The sequence below is a fragment of the Cladophialophora bantiana genome, assembly GCF_000835475.1.
Source record: "Cladophialophora bantiana CBS 173.52 unplaced genomic scaffold supercont1.36, whole genome shotgun sequence".
NCBI lineage: Eukaryota > Fungi > Ascomycota > Eurotiomycetes > Chaetothyriales > Herpotrichiellaceae > Cladophialophora > Cladophialophora bantiana.
This window is the reverse complement of record NW_015971610.1, coordinates 42977-64798: the sequence shown is the minus strand read 5'-3', so window position 1 is coordinate 64798 and position 21822 is coordinate 42977. Positions and strand designations below refer to the sequence as shown.

At 48.6% G+C, this 21822-nt stretch overlaps 8 protein-coding genes across 8 annotated transcripts; 3 read left to right on the top strand and 5 right to left on the bottom strand.

The window, feature by feature from the left end:
• Window positions 1-47: 47 nt before the first annotated feature.
• Z519_12792 (uncharacterized protein) lies at window positions 48-845 on the bottom strand (the record flags this gene model as incomplete). The annotated part of the gene is made up of 1 exon (XM_016770497.1): window positions 48-845. The coding sequence occupies one exon, from the start codon at window positions 843-845 to the stop codon at window positions 48-50; it is 798 nt and encodes a 265-aa protein (XP_016613277.1).
• Window positions 846-2741: 1896 nt separating this feature from the next.
• Window positions 2742-3829, bottom strand: Z519_12791 (uncharacterized protein; the record flags this gene model as incomplete). Its single annotated transcript, XM_016770496.1, has 5 exons — window positions 2742-3259; window positions 3342-3422; window positions 3475-3553; window positions 3603-3624; window positions 3678-3829. The coding sequence occupies 5 exons, from the start codon at window positions 3827-3829 to the stop codon at window positions 2742-2744; spliced, it is 852 nt and encodes a 283-aa protein (XP_016613276.1).
• Window positions 3830-5743: 1914 nt separating this feature from the next.
• On the bottom strand, window positions 5744-6574 carry Z519_12790 (uncharacterized protein; the record flags this gene model as incomplete). The annotated part of the gene is made up of 1 exon (XM_016770495.1): window positions 5744-6574. One exon carries the CDS (start codon window positions 6572-6574, stop codon window positions 5744-5746), a length of 831 nt encoding a protein of 276 aa, XP_016613275.1.
• Window positions 6575-7678: 1104 nt separating this feature from the next.
• On the top strand, window positions 7679-8664 carry Z519_12789 (uncharacterized protein; the record flags this gene model as incomplete). The annotated part of the gene is made up of 3 exons (XM_016770494.1): window positions 7679-8128; window positions 8240-8430; window positions 8493-8664. The coding sequence occupies 3 exons, from the start codon at window positions 7679-7681 to the stop codon at window positions 8662-8664; spliced, it is 813 nt and encodes a 270-aa protein (XP_016613274.1).
• An 835-nt stretch (window positions 8665-9499) lies between these two features.
• Z519_12788 (uncharacterized protein) lies at window positions 9500-9910 on the bottom strand (the record flags this gene model as incomplete). The annotated part of the gene is made up of 1 exon (XM_016770493.1): window positions 9500-9910. One exon carries the CDS (start codon window positions 9908-9910, stop codon window positions 9500-9502), a length of 411 nt encoding a protein of 136 aa, XP_016613273.1.
• A 3789-nt stretch (window positions 9911-13699) lies between these two features.
• Window positions 13700-14775, bottom strand: Z519_12787 (uncharacterized protein; the record flags this gene model as incomplete). Its single annotated transcript, XM_016770492.1, has 3 exons — window positions 13700-14369; window positions 14436-14570; window positions 14624-14775. 3 exons carry the CDS (start codon window positions 14773-14775, stop codon window positions 13700-13702), a joined length of 957 nt encoding a protein of 318 aa, XP_016613272.1.
• A 4539-nt stretch (window positions 14776-19314) lies between these two features.
• Z519_12786 (uncharacterized protein) lies at window positions 19315-19989 on the top strand (the record flags this gene model as incomplete). Its single annotated transcript, XM_016770491.1, has 1 exon — window positions 19315-19989. The coding sequence occupies one exon, from the start codon at window positions 19315-19317 to the stop codon at window positions 19987-19989; it is 675 nt and encodes a 224-aa protein (XP_016613271.1).
• A 222-nt stretch (window positions 19990-20211) lies between these two features.
• Z519_12785 (uncharacterized protein) lies at window positions 20212-21430 on the top strand (the record flags this gene model as incomplete). The annotated part of the gene is made up of 4 exons (XM_016770490.1): window positions 20212-20559; window positions 20613-20703; window positions 20756-21175; window positions 21303-21430. The coding sequence occupies 4 exons, from the start codon at window positions 20212-20214 to the stop codon at window positions 21428-21430; spliced, it is 987 nt and encodes a 328-aa protein (XP_016613270.1).
• Window positions 21431-21822: the final 392 nt, after the last annotated feature.

Genomic DNA, 21822 nt, shown 5'->3' with positions numbered 1-21822 from the left:
TCTCGCTGATTAGCCTCACCGCATTCTACCTTCGTCATTTCTGTCATTCACAAGTACTTCCGAGTCGTTTCGACAACGTATTTCGCAAATGCTTCCGGATGCGAAACGTACGGAAAATGGAAGCCAGGAAGGGTTTTGATCGGGATGCTCTCTCGGGTCGCTATCACAACATTTTCAAAGAAAACTTGAGTGGGACCCGCAGCGCCAACGGTCCAATCTATCGGAACTTTGTGTAGGTCTTCGGTCTTCGTGGCCGCGGACCCGGGTATGGTGCGAGGATAGCCGTAAGCCCAACGGACATAATTGTCACGGAGCCTCTCGTGAACTTCTGGTCCAAGTGCGTCCCATGCCTCTTCATTCGCTGACATGGCCCGCGAGACAGCTGCCATATCTCTAGAGATTGTGGCAGGGTCGGCATCGTGAATATTTTGAAGGTTTTCGGGATTCGCGGTTGGGACCTCATGTGGCATCCCGTTCCGCACACGCTCGGGAAATCCCGAGCACAATGCAAGCACGGTCGATGCCCCAGAGCTACAACCCCAGACGGACGCAGTTTTGATGCCCAGCTGGTCCATGACGGTGACGATGTAATTAGCCAGCTTTTGGCCTGTGACGTCCTGGTAAGTTTCCGGCGGCGCAGAAGAGGACCTCGACATTCCAGGCATATCAAATGTGGTCACCTTGAAGCCACTGCTACCGATGATAGACATCGGCTTGTCAAACATCTGACAGTCACCCAAGCCGTCTGGAATCAAGACAACATCAGGGCCAGAACCCTCTTGCTCATAGTACCAGTTAATACCATCTTTAGTGAGAATGGTAGACCTTAGTCGTTCGGGTGCCATGATAAAAAGTTCAAAGTTAGGCTGTGAGTCGAAATCGATAAAGGCAGAAGGGGCTGTTCGTGGCTGAGCTTCAATATGTCCGAATAAAAGAAGGGTGGCCTTGAAGTTGGTCCCGCAATCAAGTTTCCAAAGTCCCGCTGCCCCGCCATCTGGAAATCTCGTGGGACATTTTTGCAAACACTCTGCGAAAAGGCGGGCTCAGTATGCTTTACGGGATCCGATGATGCATAATTGGAGGAGGTCGTCGGAAACGAATTCTACTATTGACTAGCTACACGAATGTGTAACAGAATCACAGCTGATAGTACTCATATTCGTTCTTCGTCCTCGCGGTATCGAACCTCCAACGCATCGGAAAGATCTTTCTCAGTCTCACTAGCCTGCACGACTATACAACAAGGAAGCGAAATGTCCTCATTAAACCGCTCGCTCCTAAGCCTCGTCTCCAATGCAGTCACCGTTATCGGATCAACTTCGTTCCATGTCCTCATACAAAGTCTCTCCATCTGAACAGGAATGAGACAGTATCGCATACTTGAGGATGTTCCTTACTAGAGTCCCCCAAATATTCACCTGTTGGCGCCGATCAGCTGCATGTTCGAGAGGCAGAGAGCCTTGCTGTATCCAAGCAGCAATCGACAAGAAGCCCTTTGAGAATGACAAGGCTCCTAGGGACGGAGACAATCGATCCGAGCATGACCGGAATCTTAGCGATGAAAGCGAACGGTTTGCCCACATACCTTTGAAATTGTACACGCACCTGGATGCCTTTCGAGAAGCCGAAACAGCCTGGAGAGCCTGATCTTGTACCCGATTGCGCTGAGATAGACTAGGGTTCACCATGCTCAATTGAACTCACAGGTACTCTTTCTGACCGTTGATTGCAGATCTGATTCCAGGCTGTCTGAGCCCAAGATTTCTGTCGAGGCTGCACTTTAGGATGCAGCCCCAATATTTATCGTCGCTCTGGAGAAACCTACCAAGTCCAAGCTGACTTTCAGGCTCATTAAGGCAATCGGACCTAAGGATGATACAATGGCAACAGCCCTAGCGCTACGGACCGTCGCCATACAAGGAAATGATAAACCAGTAACTTATATGCCGGAGTCTTACTTTGTGGAATATATCGAAGTAGGTGAATACACTGTCGAGTGAATGTACTCAACTGTTGACAGGGTTGCAAGATAGCCACCTGAGACGCTAGACGCTTCACCAACTGCGCAAACTGCCTCAACCTCGTTGTTCCCGCAGTTCTGTGAGAGGATGGCGACGGAGTAGGAGGTTTCAGGAATACTCTTGTGGTTAAAGACCAATGTATATATAAACAGGCAGAGTCTCTCTGAATAGCCAGGGAGACAGGTCCACATCTCAACCTTTCGTACAACATCAACCTTATGCTTCCAGAACTATTTAACGGCCGCAATAATATACTTCTTTCCTCCATCCAACTCGGTTTGATTTCCCTTTCTACACTTTGGATTGCTCAATGGATCTCAACAAAGATTTTATCGTGCTCTGTGCATCCAGTGCGGTCACCATGAAGCTTCAATCCACCAATCTCCTCTTATGATAGCAGTCATCGCTTCGAGTGCATCCGCACAAATCAGCTTCAACACCTGCGTCGGTCCACAAGCCTCAGACTTCTGCGGTGCCGGCGGTGCATGTCAATTCCCAGACGGAATTCCGCTCTGTTGCTCAGAGAGTGGCCCTCGCCCTGGATGTACATGGTGACCAATGCTCTTGTGCAAGTTGAACCAAGCTATTCAAGTCCCCAATTGGAGAAGACACCAAGATGACTGATACCGTATTGCTGCAGGGTAATTAAACTAGGAATAAGATTCTCGAACCACTCACCTTAGATGCTGACGCCGATTCGAACATGCTCAAGTCTCCCCCCTAAGGAGTAAATCGGACGGTAGGGAGTGCGTAAGACGTCCCAAATTCCAAGGGGACAAATATTCCAAGCGCTGCTTGTGGTGAGTTCCCTTCGCTACGATGGTGGATTGAAGGCCCACAGGTACCGCGGTTCACACCTATATCTAGGAAGGGAGGCGGTTGAGTTCCCTCACCTCTTAGGGTTGGAGCCGAAGGGAGTGCGTCTGGTAAATCCATAATCGATATTCCCGTCCAGGACATGTTAGATCCCTTGAATGCAACCCCACTCGGAGTTGTATATGTGAGAGAGCCGATGAAAAATGAGTAAAAATCGGGACTGATACCCTTCGCGGTACGTTTTTGGCCAAACCTCAGCAACCCAAATAATGCTGGAGAATAAATGAATTGAAACGTGATGATATAGATCAAAAGGAACAAGAGGCGAGCCCCAAGGCCACCGCGGTTTTCCGTGTCAATGTACGCGTTCTGCAGAAGGGACTCGGCAAGGTGTACCAGCGCTAACAACGGATACGCAGTGACTGCATCCAAAGGGCTGCTTTTAGAATGCATGGCCTATGCTCAGGTAGAAAGGGGAGAGTGAGTCGCCGCTGTGGGACTTACGCAACAGTGTTCGTCTACCGACCCTGTCGACGATGAAAATGGTCAAGAGCGTTACCAACGTCCCAATCGTACACCAGACTCCTGAAAGCTTCATGAGGACTTATTGTGATTATGATTAGGTAGAAATACTCACCATACATGACCAGTGGCATGACACCAGTCAAGCAGAGACCTGGGAAAATGACTGGAAGATAATTCGAAATGCCAACGATCTTGTATCCAAGTTAGAAAAGAACGTAAGGTGACCCCAACCTCACGTACTCCTGTCGATGGTGATGCAAAGCTAGAGGACAGGTCAGCGTTGGGAAGTGAAAAGTCTCCCGAACGGTGTCTTACAGAAGAAAGATGACCAGAATCGCTCCGCGCCTCAATGTTGGCTTTCTGAAGATCTGAACGAAGCCGGCCTGTTCTTCCTTGTCATGTTCGACCTGTAGTACAATTTGTGTATATTCTGCACGTGCTCCCTTGTCTTCTGGGTCTGTTGGCATGTGATGTGGCCGGCAGAGAATGTTCCATGCTTCTTCCTTTTTCCCAATCCAAATAAGGTACCGACGGGTCTCTTCATGACGGGTTAATAGGGGAAACAAAATCTGCCAGGAAGAATTAGAGTATCTGGGATAGCTAGCAGGGCTATGAGTAAGAGTAACTGTGAGACGAAGGCAAGAGCCAGAGGAACACGCTATTGTACTGTAGCATTTGCATGATATGTTCTCACTGCGATTCAGGCACAACTTAGAACTTAGTCAGTTCCTTGAGTGCGATTAAATATTAGAAGAATCATTTACACCAAATATCCTATTTCGAAGCTCAAAACTGTCAAACTAGAGAGCAGGCCTCGCTGCTGAGGAAGTGCGATCTCTGACAGATGAAGCGGCACGAGAGGAAGGGCCATTCCTAGCCCAAAGCCTTGAAACAGACGTACGACCACCAACATCGGGATGCTAACCGCTCCAGCTGCAAGTGCGCCTCCTATGAGGGCACATATAGCAGAAACCGCCGGCCCGATTTTGCGGCCCGATTTGTTGGCGACGAAGGACTGCGCGATAGATCCAAACGCCGTACCGACTGTGAACAAGGCATTCACAGTATCAATGATATTAGCAGTGTGTTTACTGGTCAGATCGAGGTTGAAATAGAGTAAAACCCTGGCTGGCCTCCAGCAGAGACGAAGACGGAAAAGCCAAACCCGTATGTGAAAGCATCAACTCCTAGAACTGCGTATATGTGAGTTGTAAAGGCTGAAACTCATCATTTTGCTGGCTGTCTCAGAACAATAACAGAGAGGAAATTATGCTGACTGATAAGAAGAAGACCTGGTCTTGATAGGAATTTTGAGCGCTGGACGCCGAGGAATAAACACCAGGGGCAAAACCCCATGGGGAGCGGGGAGCAGGTAGCAGACTCTAGATAGAGGAGCCAGTGGCAAGGCTTGGGCCCTGGCAACCGTAAGGACCACATGTCCTTTACCATATTCTACCACTACTAGACTACTTAGAAAGAATATGTTTTTGTGCCCCTGTGTTGGCAAGTGCTTGTCTCAAATCTTGCCGAGGTAGCATTGGGCACGACTACTATGTTTGGTAATTTAACCGGAAGCCCTCTGGGATTTCGGTGGGCTACCTCGGTAACTTTGATGCGTTGCAAGTTTACGACATTTAGAATTCATCCTCCAAGGTGCAAAAAGAGGCCTCAAATATCAGCTTCGTTTGACTTAACCTATTACGGCAACGCTTCTTCTAATCTTGCATATATACTAGTCCCGCTCCGGTTAAGCGCGCTCCCCATATCCAATAACGATTTCGCTTAGCGGTGCATGTCAGCTTCTTTTTTTTGGGCTGCAATTTGCCAATGATTCGAAAGAGTCGAAGCTGATCTCGTTTTGGTTTGACTTGTCTTTAATCAACTGCACGTTGAATTGTTATCCGGGGAAGTTGCCAGCATTTCCAATGATAATCCTATCCTACAGCATCCTCCATGTCAAGCAAACTCAGCTAGTGGGTAGGTTAGCATCAGTCCGCTGCAGCGGTGTACGAGAATAATTATGGCTGAAGGGTATAGTTCAACATCCACAAGGCCAAAATCATACCAGTTAAGTACATCTTGGATATGTCGATATCTACTCTAATTTTTGTCAGGATGTAACACATTTTACTTGGCGTTCGCGTAGATGGAAATGTCTCCAGAGGGCGGATCCCAAATTCCATACTTTGAAACACGGACTCATTTGGCAACAAGGGCAATATCAACCGGCGGATCAATCTTATATAACCGTATGCCGCGTTAGGCAACAGTGTGGCTTATAAAGAAGCTTAAAGACAGAGATTGTGGAAATGATATTCAGAAGAAAGTTGAATGCACAATTTTTGGGGTTTAAGACGACCTCAATGGTCACCGCACGATGCTTATTTCGCGTGCCTTGGTTGCAGCGTTTTCTTGAGAGCCGAATGAGCACCATGTTTAAGCCTGGAAATATTCTCTTCATTAAAGACGAAGCTGTCGGTTGGTGCATTCTGCCATTCAGGAGGGAAGCCAGGGTAGGGCAAGTCTTGTGGTGAAATCGGATATTGGAACATGGCAGATGCTGACGTCGTCAGAGAATTCAGAGTGTCAATCCAGCACTGTTCTTCTTGGTATTCAATTTGGGGTTGTGACTCGCCATTGGTGTCTTTCGTGTGATGTCCTATCATGCCAAAACCTGTGCCGATTGCAGGACACTCGGCTTGTACTCCGTTGGACCACAAGGCTTCATCCCAATTGTCAATATTTTGACTCGAGACTTGCTCGAGCCAGTGATTCTCGCCCGAGTGTATAGAAGACTGTGAGGCATTGTGCTCCAAAGCGGCTGGGAGTGCCTGTCTAGAGACGAAGTCATATTCATCTTGGGTCATCGTCGCGGTGGAAAGCAATGTAAGCACAGAAGATGGCGTTATCATCGTGCTCATGGGATGTGAACTTGTTGTTCCTGCCATAGCCTGTTGAGATCCTATTGAGTATCCCGTCTGCTTTACAGGACGCCCTTGAGGGGTTTGAGGTCTTTGGAATTCATAAACATCAATAGGCAAATCCCAGAATTCAAAGAAGGCATGTATCTGTGGACTGCTGGGCCTCGCAACTTCTTCCAAGAGATCATGAAGTTTGCTGTTGGGATTGCAGGGATCGCATCTGGTCATGGATTTCGGGCTTTCGAGGCTCTTCATTAGGTCTGTTCCTCGTGAATGAAGTCTCCTATGCATTGTTGGGGCACGCCCGTACGTAGAAGGAGTCTTTGTACGCAAAATCGTGAAGCAGAGACGTCGTCTTGGTTCCCGACTCAATTCAAAACTCGATGTGTACAAGAAATGACCGTTGCTTCTGCTTGCCGGAGCAGAAGTACAAGAAGAAAGTAGAAGCATTACTAATTATTGTCAGAAGGTAGAGGCTGGAAAGTTTGCCGGTGGGCATGGTTTGCTGCAGGGTCAGATGGCTTGCGCACCTAATCCACGTATGGTATAGCTATTATTTCGCCATTCGAGACCCGACTTCCGCCGGTCTCCATCTTCTTTCCAGTGATGCTTTCCCACGTTCCGTGGACTCTCGATTCGCATCATTCAACGAGCTTTTTCGCTGCATTGGTCTCCGACGATGGCCAGCGAATGCTTCACAGGGGGTCATGCGTACCAACAGGCTGATTTCAGATTCCTGCTTTCAATGTCGTTCATATTGAACTCCTTGGGTCAAATCGCTTACCGTTTTTGACTGTGAAAGATGATCTAATCCGCCTAGATTGCGAGAGTCGCAATGAATGTAGCCTTCTATCTGCCAGTCAAAAGCGAGGCACTTGGGAGGCAAGGAGATAAATGGCTGGCTCTCGAATCCGGACTATGACTGAAAACTCCAAGAAAGAATTTGAATTTTCCTGTCATTGACATTTGAGAACCCATCTTCTAACCGAGTCAGCACTTTTTGCCTTAGAACTCATGCAATATTATCAAGAACGGCTTAACAACGAAGTTTCAACCGATCCTTATCAGACGATTTGTACTGTCTGTGGACAAGCTTTACAATCTAGAAAATTTTCTTCGTCTGGCGATTCTACCATGTGATATTCTATTTTATGACGGTGGGCAAGGTTGTATCAGGACTATGCAATGTCAGAGATAGGTTTTTCCAAGGCGGGTCCTCATGTGGGTAGCTGTATATTTCGTCCGTTTTACGGTCCAAAGACACGGCTTACTAGATTTAAATGGGAGATATTCTTTGCAAAATGATGTCTACAGTCGATATTCGACACAAATCTCATCCGTAAGTTTCAAGAATCTGGGAGCCGTGCTGGTTGAACTACAACCGAAGCAGGAGATATGGGACCAACCATCGTATTGATCAGCGGTGCCAACAGAGGCATAGGTAGAGGGCTCCTTGAACGCTATATTGCACGACCAAATCACGTCATTATCGCAGCAAACCGGGACCCGGATAGTGCCTCATCCAAAGAGCTCACGGCTTTACCTAGGGGATTGGACAGCCGTGTTATTGTCGTCAAGATAGATGCAAAGAGCGAAACAGACGCCTCGGACGCCGCCAAGGAACTCAAGGAACGGGGCATCGATTATATAAATCTAGTCATTGCGAACGCCGGCGTTGCCTATGCATTTGGCTCCGTCGCCAATGTCGACATCAATGCTGTTCGAGGTCACATCGAACCCAATGTTTATGGCGTTGTACGACTCTACCAAGCTATGCAGCCCCTACTACTTCGTTCTGTGAACCCGAAATGGGTGACTATGGGTTCAATTGCCGGAAGCATTGAGGTAAATCACTTTCTGTTGTTACGTGCATATGCGGGCTTCGCGGAATTGCTGCTAACATGTCTTTGCTCTGTAGTAAGTTATTTGTCTTGACCATTATGGTTGTTGGTAGAGTCGTTATATCGACTTGGAGAACCGCTTTCTGTTTGTGCTGCTTTATCGTTACTTGGATCTGACAGTGGGCGAAGGAACCAACCTGCAATCGACAACTGCGCTTATGGACCATCCAAAGCTGCAATACACTGGTTCACGAAGAGAATGAACGGCGAAGAGGAAAGGCTTACTGCTTTCGTAGCCCATCCTGGGTAGGTTGTCGGATGTCCTGCCTCTATGTTCAGTCGATTCTCATATTTAACCTCTTTCATAGATGGGTTCAGACCGATATGGGTGACAGCGGTGCTCGAGTCTTTGGCCTGGAGCATGCTCCTGACAGCCTTCCTGATTCATGTGATGGCATGATAAAGCTGTTCGATGAGGCTGCGAAGGAAACTCACGGCGGTAAACTATGGCAGCATGATGGCATTCAACTACCTTGGTAGACTAGTCGATAAACTTCCCACGGCCCTCATTTGAACAAGTCTGGTATGGCACTGCCTGAAGAGAGTAACGATTATGTGCTGTCGTTTAAAAGACCAAGCCCCAAGCGTTTGAAGCAGTACTTCGTATAAGCTTCAACTTTTCTCACAACTCCGAAACGGTCGAGATCCACCATCCAGCCATGAGACATGGGATCGCTGCCATCCTCGCTAGCTCGCGGTCTGACACATGGCTCTCTTTCATTGAAAAGTTAGTCATAAAATCCGAAGTTAATTGCTGTCTATGGGAAATTACTTGATCAACCACTCTCGAAATCCAAGGGAATGAAGTCAAATTCAGGTATTGGGCTTGCAAAATCTGCCAAATTGTCTTGTTCCTGGCAGGCAGCAGTTTAATAAATTCCTCCCTTGCCAGATGTGCCGTCTTGCATGATTATGCCTGGGGCTTGTGTGTTTGTAACTCCATGAGATTTTTCCGCTGGATGGATTGGGAGTGTTTGCGACGCTCGTATACCGCATAGTCCGGCTGTATCCAGTTGGCTGAGCTTGATTATCTGTCCAACAAGATAACCTGCATGATTTGCGGTGGGCCAGACCTCTTTAAGGCTCCAAAGTCCTAGAAGGCACTGCTGGAACATCATTTAGGGCAGATCTGCTAAGCAGTTACCTGGTGACTTGGCTTCAACCAAGAGGGCGGCGGCAGCAGCGGTTAGACAAGTGATAGATATTGAGGGAAGGAAGAGAAAAAGATGTTGTTCTCCGAGTGATTCCACCAATTCCGCCATTTCTATAGCACACCACAGTCTCTGACAATAGGCAATGACTTATGCCGTGGTTGTCATACTGACAAACTCAGTCGTCCGCCTGACAGGCTCAAGGGACGGTGTAGAGCTTCGAGAACTAGCAAGAACACCATCCTGAGATAGACTCGGTGTAGATGAAGAAATGGCGCGTTGGGCCAATCAAGATTCGCCCTCTGCTGTATTTGACAAGGTTTTGGCAGTTGATTGTTGCGGTCGTCAAGTTCATTTGCTAGTTTGTGAAATCCTCCTAGGTCAAAGTTTGAAAGTTTCGAATTGTAGAACATCCTTGGTTCGGTGTTGGGACCCCTGATTGATCGGAGAACGTAAAGCTTCTCGAGCTCTCGACCCACTGTCGACAGGAGCTTCACTTTGGCCATGAACATCTTGGCCAGGGCAACTCTGCAATCGTAGTACATCACCGTAAATGCGTCCTGAATTTGTGTCATAGCAGTTGAAGGAGTTTCCAGGTCAAAATCATCAAGGCTTATGCCCAGTCATATGCATACTCCTAACCAATACCAGGGATCTTTTAGATCACTCTCTGAAACAGAAAAATGAGCTTGGAGTAGTATCGTCTGAATTAAAGTGACTTGGTCCGCTTCCCAGTCAAAATCGTAAAGGAGCTATTAAGTATTAGTTGAGGAAGGACAACGAGGCGGGCTGGACTCTCCCTGACTGTTGTAAAATTATGCACGTGCAGTTCGGCGATCAGCAAAGCCAGCTTGTCGTAGGAGTTGCTCGTCTATAAAGGAAGTTGCTGTAAACATAGAGTATGAAGCGTAGCAATAGTTCATCGCGAAGGTCTTTACCAGGCATCGACAGAGCACCTGATCGAGTTAAGAACCGAAGGTCATCAGCATTGAGCTCTTGCAGCGGAGGTCTGATATAGCATGGAACATCGTCTTCAGGTGTTTTGACCATTAACTGTCCTGGAGCTTGGGCTAATTATCGAAGCGTTGACGACAGGTGCAAGATTGTTAGTAGTCTCAAACTGGCTGTGACTAGATCCAAGCGCGCTAGATAAGGTGCATTCTGAACGACATCTTAGTTCAAATAACGAAGGAAGATGAAGATAGCAGGTCTGACTATGGCTTGAACGATTGGACCTCCTTGTCGATTGAGCGCGAAAAGCCATCAACATTTTGTCTATGGAGTCCTGTTTCGTAACCGCCAATTGAGAATCATGACTTGAAAAGCCCGCGTGGGGAATATTCCCAGTTAGCCAGCGTTGTCGAAGGTAATATTTCCTGCTCCTTTTTGACTCGGTGATCAAACATTCAATGCCATCTACTTCGCTATTATGACAAGGGGGCTGCGAGAGTGTTTCGTGAAATACGCGGCTACGTCGACATGACAGACTCTGAGATCGCAAGTGCATTAGGCGGTGACCCTTGGCACAACTAGGCCCCTGAGGTTCGTGGCCAAGCCGGACACGAAATACTTCGTCGCAAATCCTCCGTGCATTGTCAGAAAGAACATTTCTGAGTATGCGTCTTGGTCTACAATCTGATCAGGCAAGCATAAACACCATTCAACTCGAAAATCGCCGGCTCCTCGGTCCTGACTCCACACTGACCCTGAAGACTTCCGCCACCACCAACATCGCTTATTATACCGCACAGGGTACCTTTGCCGTGGGTATTATGATACAAATATTACCAATACAAATTTTCAGCCAGTCAGGGAATGCATGAACCATAATCCTCCTGAGATCATGTGTGGTCCGAATTCCTCTCAACTAGGTGCAACAACTCACACACCGAGGCTGCAAACACTTATCCCAGGACTTCCTCATTTCTAGGGTAGACGCCCCCACAGGCCAGCCACACCCCCAACCCCTGCCAACCCCCACTACCAGACATGAATGGCCCCCAAGCGCAGCTGCGTACCGGCTCCGCCCCCGCAAGTGGCCACACGCTGTGGCAGAGAACACAAGGTACGTGGCCCGCCCCTGCCCCGCATGTCGTCGTAGCCTCGGCTGCATTAACTAGACTGGAAGATCCTTAGACTGTGGACGTGAACTATTGTTGATCTGAATATCTGACTGGAATAAGGGACATTCACTACTGCTCGACATTGCTTCATCCTGGTCCTGACGCCTGATATTTCACAAGGGCTTACGCAAATGGTGTCGTGAACGGCATCTCGCAACCTGATCACACCGCTATCATCATTGGAGCGGGGATAAGTGGTGTACGAATGCTGTATGAGCTTCGTAAGCGCGGGATCGATGGCAAGTGCTTTGAAGCTGGCTCAGGTGTCGTCGGAGCACGAATCTGAACCTTTCAATTTTTGAGGCAAACACTGACGCCAAACTTTGCTCGTTATTAAACATGGTTTTGGAATCGTTATCCTGGAGCCAGAGCGGACAGTGAAGTCTGGGTATATGTGCTCTCGTTCCTCGAAGACATTGGTATGCAAACTTAAGTGGAGAGAGCGCTTTCCCACCCAGCGAGACCTTGAGAAGTATCTGGACCAAGTGGTTGATTTCCCCGATCTCCGGAGAAACATTGAATTCAATACTCGATCACCTCAGCGCAATATTATGATGCACAAAACCCTTGGAAGGTCGCTACTTCTCACGGCAAATCACATACCTGCACATACCCATAACTGCGATTAGTCCACTATCAGGACCAATACCCAGAAATCGATACACTCAAGGGGGAATGGCGCCACACAGGGTTTTGGCCAGACAGAAAGGTCGATTTCACAAACAAGCGGGTTCACATCTTCGGGCCCGGTGCCACTGGTGTTCAGATTATTCCTATTGTGGTACACGGTGCTAGGAACCTTACTGTGTTTCAACGAACACCGAACTGTCTTCTTCCCGGGCGCACTTTTCTTTCCACTGAAGACCAAGAACGGGAGATTAAGAATGATTCTCGGGGAATTGCTGAACGCGCCCGAGCACAACCATTCAGCGCTGATATACCTGTCGTTAATCGCAGCTCTCTTGATGTTAAAGTCGATGAGGTGTTACAGCAGATTCTTGACAATGGCTGGGAAGAGGAGGCTTTCGATACGTTTCCGAGACCATCGACAATAAGATGACGAATGCAGAATGCAACAAGAAAGTAAGTGAATTCGTACGCAGGAAAATATGGGCTATCGTCCAAGATCCGGATACAGCAGAGACAATGTGCCCTTAATATCCGCTCATGTGTAAGCGACCGCCGTTGAGACATTTTTATTACGAAACATTCAACAGACCCAATGTCGAGCTCGTGGATATCACGAAAGATCCAGTTCAAGGAATCACTCCAACCGGCGCGTGAACGCTCAGCAGAGAGTTTGAGCTAGACATTCTCATCTTCGCAATTGGTAAGTTTGAAATATTTCTGTGTTTCCCCTTCAGTTTATTCATTCTTTTTGCCCCATTGACCTTTCCCTTTACGTTCGATTTAGGCCGCTGTGCAGGCTGAGCTTACATTGAAACCAAGTTTCGATGCCGTTATTAGCCGACTCGATGGCATTGACATTCGCGGCACAAAGGGGCAGCTCCTCAAAGATTACATGAGAACGAATCTGGACACCGCCTACGGTAATATCACCCTTGCTGGATTCCCTAATCGTTTCACGATGCTGGGACACCAATCAGCATGGGCCAATCTCCCAACTATAGTGGATCACACCGCGGATTGGATAGGAAGAACAATGCTGCACATGCGGAACAATGGACTTGATCGAATTGAGACCGAAAAGGAGGTTGCTCGAGCATGGGCTGTCAAGATAGATAGAGCATTCTCTTCCACATTGATGGAGAGGGGGCGAAAGAGACCAGAGCGTGGCACGTTGGCGGTAATGTGGAGAACAAGACATTGCGTTGTTACTACTACTTTGGGGGTGTCCCGCAGTATATTTCGCAGTGCGAAGATGAGATCACATCGGACTATCCGGGGTATCTCCTTCAACCCCTTCTATTCGAGCCCGTTAGGTTCTGGTGATGGAGCAGCTCTCTGCTGAATGAATATCAGAATCGAATGCGGGCCTCAAAGTGAATGCTCACTCTATGTTACATGTTTATTTATTTCTCCCTCCAGATCGTCCGAGTCATAAGATGTTCGATAGGAGGCCCTCTCGCTGCTTTTGCCAGCTTCAAACTCTTAAAGCGGTCGCTTGAAGCACAGCTACAGATTCCTGCAGCGACGCCGATCGCGTTAAGAAGAGTTTAATTCACAGCAAACAAGCAAGCCCTCATTCCAAGACGATCGTCCAAAGCGCCGATGGTGACATTACCAGTTCTCCTTAATCTGCGTATTCCGTAAGCCTATATCGCCAGGCAGTTCTTGAGGTAAACGGCGGTGTGGATCGTGGTACATTTCGTGCCGTACAGGTGACGGCGCTAGCTCACTCCATGGCGCCGATGGCTGGTGAGCATTCTGATGCGGGAGATGTGAGTGACGTGCCTTGATCGAGAGTTCAGCGTCAGGAGAGACAATGTGGTTTGATGGCGAGGCGGCGAAGGGGCTACCGGGATAGACTTCCATCTCGTGCTGCGATGGTACCTTCATCCCAGCGTAAGAGGGCGGATTGGGGTTGCTGGGGAATGAGGAGCTATGAGCTGTGCCCGGTTTACTGTCCAGCTCCTGCTTGGAGTATCGATGACCTGGCGTGTAGGGAACCGCACTGATGGTCTCACGCTTCTTCTGCTGCCATCGCCGATAGAAGCAACAGTAGCCGACGAGGAGACCCAGCGCCACCACAATGAGTGTCCCTCCGACACCAATGGCCGCTGCAACAGCCGGCGACAAGCTTCCTGGAGAGTTCTTGGCTGTTGGGGTTGAGGTCGAGGTTGTGTTCGGCGTGGCACTTTGGAATTGGAAATGCACAGACTGGGCAATATAGTTATTGCCTAGAGAGATGATGACGTCGTTGTCATAGAACATCCAAGTCCAGGAGTCCCTACGATATAAAGTTTATGAGCCTGTGCAATACGTTTCTGCAAACTGGGGGGAGGGACCAAGTTACCCCTGTGGTGGCGGATGACTCAGAGTGATAGCCGTAGATCCATCATCTATAACGGCAACGATGCAAGGCTGTTCGCTCTTGAGGGTTTGCCCACTATATGTGGCCAGATATATTGCAAGGTCCACGGGATCCAATCTAGTGTTGAGTTCAGCCTGGTGCCAAGGAGAGATAGTTTTCGAAACGCTTACTCAGACGTTGATTGCCATTGCACGTCAAGGGGGCCTGTTGTTGGATAAATGGTTCCAATCTTGGGATAGATGACCTCCAAAGCCGTGACGCTGGTGAGGAGATACACTAGAAGCAACAAGCGAGGCCCCGCCCTCGAAATAGGGCGGTTCATATCTAGATTCTCGGGCGGAATGTGGTGGGCCACAGGGCTGGAGCCGAGGCTAGAACCACAAACACGTGGATATCCAAACTGCTAGAGTCGCCATTGCAGCGAGATATATTGGACATGAAGTGAAGAGAATCGCGGGAAGATGAGCAATGGAAATATCAATTCCTTGTCGGACCCCAATGTTCAGTCCGCGGATCTGTGAACTAGATTAGTTTCAGATAACGCCACAAAGGTCTCTGGAAATTGCTCCCAAAGCCACAGAATGCAAGTTTGCCTGTCCCTAAAGTTAAAGAACACTGGTGCTCAACCTTCGCTCGAAGTGGAAAAAAGCCTCCAAAATACTGTCTTGACGATTGATTGATTGATTGATTGCTCTGGTGAATTCCCAAGTGAGACAGTTCGAGTTGCGCTCTACGAGGTACTCCGTACCAGTACCCTGTACCTGAATGCGAATTGACGACTCCCAAAGATGTTGACATTATATAGGACGAGTCGAACGTCTCTATGACCTGCTGCAGGACGTTCAAAATGTCTGCAGAAGCGTCGGACAAAATAATTTACAGACGCATTCGTAAGTTCACATTGGATAATGAACAGGGGTATTGTCCCCGGGGCGCCGCCTACATTATCTGGACAAGCTGGTTATCAGGTAATACGAAGCCCCTGACATGTGCGATCAGGCTAGGTGTTGGGCCGAAGGCTAATGCCTCGGAAACGCGCTAAGTAACCCCTATAAGCCCCTCAACTACTTCCCTAGTAGTACGAGGAACTCGATACTCTGACGAGCCCCAGGACCCTGTAGAATCACGTTGGTTCTATGGAAGTAAGTACCTCGTATTTGTTGAATTCACGGTTGAGCCATTCCGCACCAACGACGAAACTGGGAGGATGAATCCTCGCCTCGGGACTCTGGAAACGAGATCTGCCCCAAAGAGAGTGCGTGGGCATGAAGAGACCCTCTGCTGTTTATCAGATGGGTGGCCTTAGCCCTCAACAAGTGGCATTTATCTCTCGCCTCTCAAGCTATCTTATTTGTTGTACCTTCGTCCGTCTTCAGTCCTCAAAGTCAAGACTATCCTTCCGCTTGATGCTCGTTGTGCTATCCGACAATGACCTTTAGCCTTCCGAAAGCCTGTTGAGATTACTCTGTCTTGCCACGTGAGTCCGCAGTAATCTATTTATATTGTCTAAATCAGTGTTATGTCGATGGCGTTCCCTTCAGCGTGTTTCCCATCAAGCTACTCAAGACAGTAATGGATGGAGGAGTCGACAGAGGTCCACACCAAGGCTTTGATGATGCAAGTTCGTTGAAACCACGGGCCATGACGAATAGATTTCAAAGCGAAGGCATAATCTGGACCGTCAAAGATCACGGCTGGAGAGCGATTTCGTGACATTCTGTCACGCATCGCATAGCGCCATGGCTTTAGCTTAAGTTTCGAGACACAATTAATGGCGTAAAACAGAGACTGTTCAATTCGCGCCAAGGTCAAAGTTCTTTGATTGTATTGTGGCAGACGCTCACCGAAAGGTGAGATGCAATACTCCAAAGTGGAAGTATGTACATCCATCTTTCGCCCATATTTTTTTTGGCGAGGACCATAGCCCTTGTAGTCTTGCCCACGAGGGTATGTTAGTCGATCGCCTAATTATTAATACTGCGGCATTTCTCCACATGCAAATGTCATCGCCGCAAGATAAATTTCCTCTCTCAATCAATACGGAGTATTCAGACCTTTTCCTACACCTGTGTACGTCTCGACCTCATGTAGTTATGCACTGAAGTCTCCACAAATCTCGTTTGAAGGAACATGAGTCAAGATAATGACATCCAATCGCAACAACCATTGAAAACGTCCGTGTTTAACTGTGGCGAGTATCTACTCCAGCGGCAGCAGGCTTGCCCGGAGACTATGAACTCCGCACCAGGTGAAATGACTCGAGCAGTGTGGGACTGAGCTTACGGAAACACCACAACTTGTGGAGCCTTGCATTCTTGCGCAGAGCCTCTTGAGGATCGCGTCGCAGCCTACGGTTCAAAGTTTGACACGCATATGGCCGGGCTTAGGGGCAGGCGCTCAGATGTGGAAGAGGAATGGACTCCAGTGGAGGTTTTGGACAAGCCGTGTTTCATGCACAGTAATGCAGCTCCAACGAAAGATTTGCTGGGCATAGCCTCTCAAGGCAAACCGGTTTGGGGGACACTGCCCCTCTCGGATTCATACAATGCTTTCGTGACTGAGATTTCTCTCCGCAACTACACTTTTTTCACCTGATACCGCTGCCATTCGTGATATCGCCTAAGTTGTCGCAGACGACGCCGGCGATGCTCTTCACCAACGAACATGACATGTTGAAATGTCTCAACTGACCAGCTACTACGGTCCCGCGCCATACCCTATAGCACCATCTAGTCTGTCCACTGTTGCGCATTATCAAGCCGCTGCGTAGCCCTCGTTGAATCCGAATCAAATGATAGAGGCACCTTCCCAACAACTATCCCCCCAACGATGTTCTACACCTATTACAGAGCGGGACCTGCAGTGCCGGGTAGAGAGCGTGGAAATCGTCGCTGGAATTGAGAAGATGGAGGACCCCTTTCGGTATTGTCATCGCTGCTCGCTCCCTCCAAGGCAGGCCTAAAGATCTCAAAATCCCTCTCCTCATTCGCAGTCGCCCTAAAGTCCAGTGCGGACGATATTGAAAAGCTTGCTTGGGAGCTGGACCTATTTTTGAGGTTCTTGGACGATCTTCGTGTCTGGTTGCAGGATAATCAAGAATTCATCTCACCGTCGGCCCTCGATATTGCCAATCAAATCTTGAAAAGACACAAGAAGACATTAAGAGACATTAAGAAGCTGATTGGGACTGGTGCTGAAGACAACTTTGACCCTCTTAGGTTCTGATTATGCATCAGGTTTGTCTTTCAATATCGCAGAATCGAGTCTCTACGCCTGAGTCTCGAATCTTGCAAATCTACTCTTTCTCTCCAGTTGTCGTTATTCAAGTTAGCTGAATTTAAGCAAGTAAACAAGGCTAAAGAGTACGCATTTCTGACAGGGGTTGTCATCCGCTCACGTTCTCAGATCACCCAGAACTCGGAAAAGAGAGGAGAGAAAGTTGAGAACACTGGTCGAGCATAGCATCGTGACAACTCAACATTCACTGGCCAGGTGGCAGCATGCAGAGAATTGGGCTAAGATGCGAGACAATTACACACAGCAGTTTAGTGGACCAAACCTCCGGCTTCCTCACGCGTCTATTGAGAGTAAATGGCTTCTTGAACTAGTGCCTTCGCTGCGCCCGCCTCCAGTTCCACAAACTCCTTTTCCAATGCTTCCCGCTTCCGATCTTGACAAGAAAGAAAAGGCAGAGAAGAAAAGATTGAAAGAAATAGTCGAGACTCTCCTTTCCAATTGGACGAAATTGGATAAGACAAAATTCCTAACGAAAGATGGGGAGTTTCGTTCAGTGAGCTGGATCAAACTATCTAATAAATTAAACATGAAACCTCCTATCATGACCGCGAAACCCCCCCCAAAGCCAATCAACCAGGACATATTGAAGTCTTGGAAGATCTGGGAGCTTCATTCGATGAAAAGGGTACGTTGATAAACTTGGATATAGGGTTTAGCTGAAGCCTCTAGGCTAAGAAAACGACTCCGATCTATAAAATCGTTCTGCCTGGAGACATAAACTAGGTTCAGAAAGAGCACAATCTACATACGATCGTAGTTCACGATTCTACGACGGACACAGAACCCTACCAATTACCAGAAATTGATGGTTTAGTCGCAGCTTCAAGGGAAGACTGTTCCGCTCAGCAACCCAATGGCAGGGTCAAAAACGGAGCCCCTTCGTCAGTCCAGGTCGAACAGAGAGTTCAGATTTAGATTCAGACTGCCACATGTATGCCACCTCTTACTGTGGTCGGCGGCAGGCTCCTCCGCAGACTGGGCCAGCTCCTGCCTCTACAGACCGCGAAGAAAACATCCGCACCATTAGGGAAGGTAGCAACGGCCCAGAGTCAATCCAATCGCAGATCCCTGAAGGAGGTATCATTGGCATAACTCACATTCCCCAGGTCGCCAAGTCCCAATTCAGTAGACGCCTTCTTCGAGGACGAAGCTGGAGTTGAAGTATCGGCTAGAGTCAACCCTCAATATTCTTTTAGCCAACCAGCCCAATCAGTATCTGGTTCTTCTTTTCACCCTCGGGATTTCGTTACAGTCTACCCGAAAGCTCCTTCAGATCCAGCTTCGCGTTCGCAATCTCAACAGAGGTTGCCTTCGCGGAAGATATCCCAGCGGAAATGTAGCTCTTTCCAAGAGCCATCGTGTGGAAAGAGGTCCAAGAGCCCGTCCGGCTCTCAAAACTTTAGTCGCGCTCCTTTCGAATCTGGTAACTCCAGGAATTCCTGGCCACACTTGAAGGTCGTCTAGTTGAGTTCCTCGTCTCCAATCGTCCCAGGGACCGAATGGATACACCCAGTCGTCTTCGACAGCATGATACGTTTACCCTCCTGTTCCGTTCAGTAACCGAATGATCCCACTATATCCACAGGGAGGTGCGTATGCACACTGCGCAGTTTCCACTCCGTACGCTTCAGTACCTGCCAGCCATGGCAGTTACAACAACCAGCCGAATGGACCTTATACAAATGTAACAAATTCCCATGCTCAGGCAAATGGGCCTTACACAAACCCCTACGGTCCACCGAATGGACCTTATCCAAGTCCTCCCGGGCACTCGTATTATGGACAAGGCGGATTTCGGGCATGTGGATCAAATGCACGGCCGCCGTCTCCTTCTAGCGATGATTCTGAAGATTTTACAGACTCGGATGAAGCGATCTCATCAAAGCACCACCAGAAAATCCCGAAGAACAAAACCAGTACAGTGCCTGACAATATTATTACTAGCTTTTCGGACTTATTGAAGAAGCAAAATGAGAAAATTGATGTTTTAGATAGACAACCCTCCACAAATGAGGACAGATATAAACAACAAGCGCAGAAGCAGAAGGAGAAGGCAGGTGTCGAAGAACCTCTCAGTACCGGAGTCCTAGATGAGAAGAAAGACGTATCCTTTTTCGTCAATGGTAATGGAATAAAGTTTCAGTTCCCATGTTGGAAATGCCGAACCTTGGAGGCGGGTGTGACTGCCGTCTTGCCTTCGAAAATGCTAACAAGACTAGGAGATGAAAAGGCTCATTGAGAAGACTCAGAGGCAATATCATCTTAAAACAAACTTGAATGACCAGGAATCATTCTCAATGACCGAGGAGAACGGCAACTATGTGCTACCAGATCTCTGAGAAGATACAGTAAGACCCGGGGCTACCATAACGTTGAAGTTTGTGTCTACGGATAAAGCCCAAATGCAGGCACAACCACGGAACCTAGTCAGAAAGACCCGCCACAAGCTGACCACCCAACCATGTCGTCGTCAATAGATCCGACTATCGGCCCTAGCTCACATATTACTGGCAAGCGCAAACAAGTCTTACGAGACAAGCCCAACCCAAGAGCAATCAGACGCAATATGGGTTTCGGAACAAGGCGCAGAGCATTGACACCACCACCCGCGATTGCTGGGCCTAGCGACGAATCGTCTTCAGATGAAGGATACAATAGCTCTTCCGAGGGAGAATACGTACAGCCCTTATCAGTGAGCGGAGGTGAATCGCCACCTCGACGGCCGTCCAATCGAGGATGGAACATGTTATGCGGCGATTTGGATGGTCGCTTCAAGCAGATTCTACATCGGGAATCATCGCTTGCTAAAGTACGTGCCAGAAGAAATATTGCAAGGATGATATATGAAGAGAAGTCTTTCAGCATGTCGGAAGCGCGGAATTGACGCGCCAGATGCTCTGGGGCGAGCCGAGCCAACAGTCCATCGGAAACGCTACAGAGAAGGCCCGGGATTGTTCATGACTTACGCGGAAGACGGCTCGCAGATTGCGCTACTTAAACGACAGCATTTAGCTTTCAACAACGTTCCCCAAGAGCCTCCGATACTCCCGAGATCACCCCCTACCCAGACCGACAGGTGTGTGCCACAAGTCTGGCAGCCACTCAAGAAAGCTCCGATGATGGTTTCTCAGCGGTCCCAGGCAACACGGCGGATCGAGTTGAACAGAAGCTCGACTACCTCAATAGTCTGCTGGCAAAGCGCGAGCAGAGCATCTTTACGCAGGATTTCGTTGCAAGACAGGCGGCGGATGAAGAAAAATTGAGGCGGTTAGAGGAAAAGCTTGTGCAGCCGCAACAGGGATTGGGGTTGTTCCAAGAAGAAGACGAGAATAACAACATCCCTCAACCGGCTGCGCGATCGAGTGTCCCAGCCGTCGATGGGGGTCCGATTCAGGAGACCGAGAATCCAAAAGGCGCAGAATCAGGTACGAGGCCTGATCTTGTCGTTCGCATCAATAGAAGCAATGGGTCATCAAGTGTCGATCGACGTCCGCGCTCCTTCGGGCGTAGGTTTCTGGGAAGATCATCTCAAAACTGACTGTGACGACCTAGAGGAGAACAGGAAATGTGGCTGTCGCTACTCGAATGCATGGAAAACAGCTCTGTTTGGACCAAAAGAATACAAAATACTTCAAGAGAAGGCTCTCAGCAACGCAACAGGAAAAGCTCCCTTGAGGTGAAGATTCCATTGGTAATGAGACCGAGCACCACGGATTGTCTGTCCAAGGGGCAATTTCTATTATCCAGTCTCCCGCTTTGCCTAGTCTTCGTTTTTGCGACAGAACGCACCCCTTGAAATAATTCATCGCCACTCGGGTTGACCGGGCATTGCTCAATAAGGACAATAGCATACAAACTTTGACCGCCCTTTCCGTCGAAACTGTGACGATTTTCGACCATGCGGGGGAAGCCTCGGTAACTCTCACTAGTCACAAGGCTTCCATTTCGTCCGTGCGAAGAGCTCGTGCAGGAGATCGGCGAAGGCGGGCCGGGACTGGTTGAGAAGGCCGAAGATAGAGCGACATCGGGTGTTTCTAACCCTTCACATCACATATGTCTTTCCTCTCGACCC